At 36.4% G+C, this 7,674-nt stretch overlaps 1 protein-coding gene across 1 annotated transcript; it reads right to left on the reverse strand.

The window, feature by feature from the left end:
- Window positions 1-1,009: 1,009 nt before the first annotated feature.
- On the reverse strand, window positions 1,010-2,195 carry LOC148864099 (NDR1/HIN1-like protein 6). Its single transcript, XM_088975416.1, has one exon. It carries the CDS (start codon window positions 1,987-1,989, stop codon window positions 1,246-1,248), a length of 744 nt encoding a protein of 247 aa, XP_088831542.1. The 5' UTR covers window positions 1,990-2,195; the 3' UTR covers window positions 1,010-1,245.
- Between the last annotated feature and the right edge of the window lie 5,479 nt (window positions 2,196-7,674).

Consider the following 7,674-nt stretch of genomic DNA (forward strand, 5'->3'; position numbering starts at 1 on the left):
ATGATATTAGAAAGGCTTTGACCAATCAAAAACCCCCCTATGAGTTTTGATAGAGATTCACTTGATTGGTTGCCACTTTTATGATATTTGTTATAATTTTCTCTAGTATCATGTCTTTCTTGCACCATAGCTTAACCCTATTAAAAATGATAATTATATAATTATCAGATAAAATGATATATCCAACAAGCTGTTTGAATACTGTGACCACTAGTTTTTGGGTGCCTTTTTACATTCTAGTGATGGGATGTTAGGGTCGATGGCAGTTTTGTGAAAGGACCCTCCATCCCCGATCCCCAATGGAGACGGTTTCCTGTTGGGGACCCAAATCTTCGAAATTTTTAAATTAAAACTATTTTAAAAATAAATTTACTCAAAATAAAAAAAAAATTTAAAATAAAAAAATATTTTAAATATATTTTGATATAAACAAAGGCAGAGCCAAGGGGTGGCAGTCCCTACCCCTTGAAAATCCCCACATACCCATTTCAACTTCACTTATATTTTGATCTCCTTACGCATGTTTACTAACTTTTGCGCCCCAACTACCATGGAAGTCACCTACTCACCAAATGCCTTGCCGTGGCAACCAAGGTCTTACACCCCAAATCCTCATTTTTCTTTCTTTCTTCGTTTTTTTCCATGGAAAGACCAAGTGTTGTTCTCACGGGTTATAATTGAAACAATATGATAAAATGGATAGAATTTTAGTCTTTTCCTTGCAATTCCTGCTCACTGAAAACTTAATGATAGAAATATATAATAATCATCAAATTCTGAGAGGTAGGGGTTGACTAAAACAGACAAGAAATGATTTAACCAAAAATAATTTAAACAAAGCAGAATGGGATTCGTGTAGCTAGCCCCATATAGCAGGTATAAGGATTGGATGATGATGATGATGAAATTCAGAGAGAGCAGAGAGGAAAGAGCTCTGTAACAAGGCAGCTAATGGTAATTTTTCCACCTTAATTAGTATAATCTATGCTACCTCACAAACATATATTCATTTTCACAAAAATCCCGATCTGTCTCTGATAAATCTAAATAAATCGATCCCAAGAAAATGAATCCAAATAAATACAAATGGAGTGGAAACAAATAAAGGCTCCACTTCTCTTAGGGTATGAAAATAAATCAAGCAATATAATTCTAATAACCCAAGAAGATGAAAAAGAAAAGGAAAAAGAAAAAAAAAACTGCAATAAAAGCCATAAAAGAGACAAGTAAACAACTAATAAGAAATTAAAGCCTGAACCTAAACTTACAACTACTAGTTCTTATTCTGATAAAACCACTGGCAGCTAGACTATCCACCACTATGTTGCATCTGACCAAGAACTTCACCTTCTTCAGCTTCAATTTCCCAAGCTTCACTTTCACTGGCACCCTGGCTTTGAGCCTCAAAGGTATGCTACCAGTCTCTTGTTGTGCTGCCAACGTTGGCATCAATGTATTTCCATCTTGGACCTGACCTGTCAAGGCCACGTTCAGGACAGTCGTGTTCTGGTGACCCTGGTAGAATTTGGGTAGAGACCCTTCACAGAGCTTAGTGTCTGTGTAATACACACTCAACTGGCTCCCATCCTCGTAGTAAATCCCAATTTTCTTGTTTGGGTTCCTGGCTGTAATTGTAACATTGAATTGGGCGTAGAGGCTTCCATCGCTATTGGATTGGAAGCTCGTTATTAGCAGGCGGTCGACCGAGTATTTTGGGAGCTTGGGTTGGAAGACAAGGTAAAGAATGACTCCAGCAATGGCGACCACAATCACCTGAAGTATAAGGAGACTGATTGTCCAACACAGGCACCTGCAACAACAACTTCTCTTGGGTGGCTTCGAGTGGCTCACCGGAAAAGTGCGGCGAGGCGGAGGAGGGTAGTGTTCAATAGGCTCACCTTTCTCTGATCTTGATGATTCACGGGACACCAAGGGTGCCGTCGGCCGGGCTTCGAGATCGACTGGATGGACTCTCTGATGGTCTGCCATTGCTATATACAGTATTAGCTACGTACCCAGAAGGCCAGAAGTTAATTAATCTGGTTATTTATAATAATAAGTAACTACTTTCTTCAATCCTTCTATTCTATATATAGCTAAGAAGGATGATGGTTTCTCTTAGAGGGTGACACAGTAACACTCCAACAATGGCGACCACCAGTCACCCAAGCACTTCTTCTAATGGAGGCTGGCCTTGGGTGGTGGTGTTTTGATAGTGTTTATGTATGTATAGATCTTCTGGGTTTGGAGATTTTCAACATTTGCACATTACTTGAGCTTCCTTATTTGACTTTGTGACATTGATTTGTTCTCTTCAGGAATCAGGACTTAGGAGGCTCTGTGCTGGGGAGGTGAAGTGAAACGTGAAAGCCCCACCTTCCACACCTAATAAAGAAAGGGTTAAAAGGGGTTAGTTATATTAAGATCCTTCATTTTCATGTGTATCGACGGATCTCATTTACACCTTCTGCTATTCTGCCATTAAAAACTGAAATCCTGTCGAAGTCAAGTCCCTTCAGAAGCTTCCATTCATTGATTCAAATACGCGGTATTGAGTGTAGTACTTGTTAAAGGCTCAGATGGGTGACACTTGGGAAGTAACTTTGCATATTATAATCCTGATTTCGTGTAGGGCATGTGTGCTTGCCTCATTTCTTGACTTGAGGGGCCGTATCTCTATCTAGTTATCTAATAGCTGCAGTCTTTAAATTGGAAATAGGGTTGGTCAAGCTTTAAGATATGGTCGCTTATGTTTGTTAGACAAGGACATCAGACCTAATCCTCTGGTCCAAAGGGGTCAGATATATGAATATGGGTCAGTCAGGTTAACCCAAAAAATACCACCTGAGCCCAACCCCTTTGCAATTATGTTCGGGGCAGCCTATATACAGTTGAGACTCGGTACAACGTGGGGCCCAAATTGGGTTTATTTTTCTCATTTAAAATTAGCTCAGAACTGGTCTAATATCGGCTGATGGTTGGTTTTCATCTGTTAAGAGTTTAGACCCTGTTGCAGCTGCAGGCCAGGTCTGTCTCGGGCTTAGTTAGGAGGAATTTGGGAGATGGGTAGAAGCTACCTTTGAAATGCCAGTCTCTATTGATTATGTTTGGTATCCTGGATACCTCCTTTGTTACATATATATTACATCGAAAGATGTTCGTCAGAATTCCTCAATAGACATTACCGTTGGGCTTCCATCTCCATCTTATTGGTTGAGGCATTTAGGTAGAATATAGGTGGGTCATATAATAGAAACTTGTAGATTCTGATAGGAGGATGGGCCAGCCCAGTCCGCGTAAAGGAGCGTTCTTGATGTTTCTCTTTCTCCATTTTTTTCTTTGTTCACAAGGGAAAATTTGTTTATGGTGGTAGAACTTTCTATTGTTTACACGGAAAGTTTGAAATAAGGAATATGTTATTAGCCAAAGGTCACTATTAACGGCTGCTTTAAGATGAGCTTTGAAGAACAGTTCAGTGAAAGAAGTCACAAAAATAATATTTATCTTTACCTGTGGTTTACTTGAATTATACTTTTTTTTTCTTGGGAGTTCGACTATGATACCGAAAAGACATGATATTGAGAAAATTTACAACTAATCAACCAGCATCATAAAAATAGTAACCAATCAGATGGGTTTTTTTATCAAAATTTACGAGATATTACGATTGATCAAAGCCCTTTCTGTATCGTATCTTTCTGGCATCATAGATTTTCCTCTTTCTTGGTATTACATATTATACATTTCAGGGGATTATAGGGTGGGGACAGAGTAGGATGCACATGATATCCGATTAATGAAAATTCGATCCCCTTGACGGTGATCCAAATTGGATCAAATTATAATTAGATTAAATGTGGTCCACCCCTTCTTCTAAATTTGCATAACTATTATTCAAATAACTTTTCAATTCGTTTTGTTCATGAAATACAATATCAAAAGTCATTTTTATTCGTATAGTGGATAAAAGTGTTAAACATTACACAGATTCCACTTCCCAGCTCCTACACTTACAAACGGCCGTCTTGCCCAAAAATCTGCCATTTCCTGTAATTCTAAGTGGCCACATTGCCCAAAACAGATTATGTTTCCTAAATGCAGAAAGCCTCAGTTGGTGCCATTTCCAACAAATTTTGGGGGGCACACGCCCATCCATCCACACACAAATTTAATTTCAGTCTATTTATATCAAATTCAATTTGATTTGTTTGCAGCCCTAGCTTCATTGCCCTTACCATATTGAGCCTACCCTCATATGGGTTTGATCTTGCACCTCCATATTTAGGGACACCAAGACGACATGCATTGAGCAAAAGAGAGAAGATAGATTTAAGCCTCGAAAAAATAAAAGATGAGAGAAATAAATAAAGAAAGGATAGTACAAGGTTCAAAGTATCGACACGTATTGGCCCATATCGGCCAATATGTATCATTCTGGGACCCCTTCAATACGCTTCTATAGTGGTGGGTGTATCGGGGGTCTGAATGGTTCAGGGGTGGAGGAGCTCTAAACCGGCCCCCCTGAGCCGGTTTCAAAAAAAAAAAAAGTATCGATTAACCCGATATGCCCCTACCAGTGTATCAGATGTATCGATATTTTGAACCTTGGGTTAGTAGCCTCTAACCAGTCAGCTGATATTTATAGTTATAGGGTACTAACCTAATCTCTTAACCCCTATAATAAATATAAAATGAAATGATAAAAAGCCCAATGTTACATGCCTACACTCTCTAAGTCCCTTCTAGGGTTAGCAATATTTGATAGGACATATAATATTACTCAAATATAATACAAAATTACTAGGTTTGGGTTTATCTTAATCATATTCTATCAAAATCAATGTTCGAAGAACTAGATGGGAAGAGGTTCACAAATCAATGATTCAACCAAAGTCAAACCGTGATGACATAGCATATACATATATACACTACAAGCAATATAAATATTAAATTTAATATATTTTACCAAGTTCTAAAAACTGACCCAGAACTGGAACCGTTTTGGCCACCAGTTCAAATAAGGACCCGTTCTAATTGAAAAACTAAAAATAATTAAAATAAAAAATAGCCAAAACCATTGAACAGATGGAATGGGTTGATGGTTTGACCACCTGAGTCAATGGGTCATTGACCAAATCAACGGTTTTCGGCCAAGGACCAGATTGAGGGTGAAACAGAACCGGTTGCCTAGATGATTCCTGGGCTGAACAGTTTGACTGTTCAAGTCAACAACGGTTTGAAAACAATGTATTTTACAACTTTTAATATACTTAAATATGATGTATTGATGGCAAGTTCATTTATTTTTAAAGCAAATGGTTTGAGTTCAAGTCTCTTAATTTATATTTTCTTTAAAAGACGTGCATAATAAAGTAATATATACAATAAAGAATCATCAATTAACACAAGTCAAGACTAATGATAATTAAGCAATATATGAAAATAAGAGGCCATGGGTTCAAATCTTACTAAGCAAATTTTAAAATTTTTATTAATTAAGGGCCCCGGGTGGTCTCATGAAACCAGAATTCATTGATTTCTTAAACTAGTTGGTCATTCGGTTTTCATCAATTTTTTAACAAAAGTAGTTATTGGGGTATGACCAAGCTGGCTAAAGTCCCAAGTTACGATTCGACTGGGCTGATTGGCTGATTCGATCCAATTTTCTAAACACTGATCAAAACTGTCAACCCATTTAACACGATTAGTAAATGTGTCAATTTCAAGTTAACCCACTTAACTCAAAATGATTTGTTTAAGACCTAAAGTTCAAGTATTAGACCATGTATGTATATTTGAATGGAATACTATTATGGTGTAAGGATAACATTGAAGGCATGCTCATTTTTTGGTAAATGTTGACCAACAGAGGGGGTTGGTCAATGGGAAAATAGTTCCCATGCTCATGTTCTTTTTGGGGATTCATGTAGGGCCCATGAAAAAATAACTTTTCTTGGCATTACCCTTCTCCTAACTGGGTAAGTAGGTTTGTAACTTTTCCACCTAGAGGGGGGAGGGGACACTTCTAATTTTGTCCTTTTAAGGATAAAATGGTCATGATCTCACTTACATGGGAAATACAAGAACACAAATATAATGGTCATTATCTCATTCTTTCGATATATATATATTTACTTGGGCAAATGGCCAAAAGAAAAATGAACAGGGCCTACATGTTTTTTATGAATTTGCTTAAGTAATGGATGCTTGAGTGTATTATATTATTTAAACCAAACATCATTTAATTTTAAAAAGCTAATCATATTGATTTTATGTTAATTTGAATTATACATGTAATTTAGTTTAAATTAAACAAGTTAATCGTGTTAATTCAAATTACACATGTCATGTTGTATTACCCATGTAATAAATAAGTTGCATTTGTGTAAATAGGCTAATCATATTGATTTTGTGTTAATTCAGGTTATGTGTCATTTACTATAGAATTAAATAGGTTAATCGTGTTAATTCATATTATGTGTATCATGTCATGTTACCTGTGTAATAAATAGTTCGTGTTCGTGTTTAAAAATATAATACAATTAATTGAACGGGTCATACTTGTATCGACTCATATTTGATGCAACATAAACACGAATCATCACACCTAATCCCTTTATAAAAGGGCATATATGTAATGCAAATCCATATCTCCTAAGGTTATAGGAAAGTAAATGAGCCATGGGTCTTACCCACCAAGCAAATGAAAGTATTATTATTGTAGTCACCCTCTTAAGGGCAATCTTATCATTGTACCTTTAATTAGAAGTGGTCAAATATATAAAGCCCTTCTTTCTTCTTTTTCTACTCTTCCTAATTTTAAGCACTTATTTCTTGATTAAATCTTATGATTTGCTGCCGGATTTGAAGAGGGAACAATATAATTGCTGAAGAGAGCCCTCTACATTTGAAGAGGGAACAATCTTCTATCACCCCTTGTACAACTACCATTCCTTCTAGGGACACAACCGGAGGATTAAAGAAATTAGGAGTATCAATAGAAACACAAAGAAAAAGAACAAGTAGAGAAGCCAGAGAAGAATTAAAGACATCTTATTAACCCTCCCCAAAAACATGTGAGATGTAAGGCAGAAACTCAACAAAGGGCACATCAGTAAACACAAGTTTCTGTCCAACATTAAGATCGAAACAATAATAAATTTTCTGAGTAGAAGCATAATTAAGAAATACACATTTAATAGATTTAGGATGAAATTTTGAGATATGGGTCAAGAACATGAACATAGCACATGAATCCAAAACCCATAGAGGAACAGAGAACATCTCCCAACTACAATATAATAAATAAATGGGTAAAAGATTTAAATATACCTTGAGTTTTCATAAATTGACTTGAACATACCTTGAGTTCTTCGAATAGACTTAAATATACATTATGCTCATAAAAGACCTATTCTATCCTTCATTCTTTAAATTTTCAAAACTAACCAAAAAATTCATCATGTCCAAAACATCACCGTTTGAGTATTAATTAATTCACACGGTGAACAAATTAATATGTCCAAAACATCACGTCCTTCAACGTTGAACTCTACTACACCATTCCTCCACTGGCCCCCTATTTTAATTCAAATCCATCCAATGTTTTTTGTCCTTCTTCTATGCCATGGTCGGGTCAACCACTAGCCCCATTTGATTCAATTGTGTATGCTT

The sequence above is a fragment of the Nelumbo lutea genome, chromosome 3, assembly GCF_056320005.1.
Source record: "Nelumbo lutea isolate HS-2025 chromosome 3, American lotus-T2T, whole genome shotgun sequence".
Lineage (NCBI taxonomy): Eukaryota > Viridiplantae > Streptophyta > Magnoliopsida > Proteales > Nelumbonaceae > Nelumbo > Nelumbo lutea.

Coding starts and splice junctions, on each gene's coding strand:
- LOC148864099 (XM_088975416.1), bottom strand. CDS start 1,989: ATGGCAGACCATCAGAGAGTCCATCCAGTCGATCTCGAAGCCCGGCCG.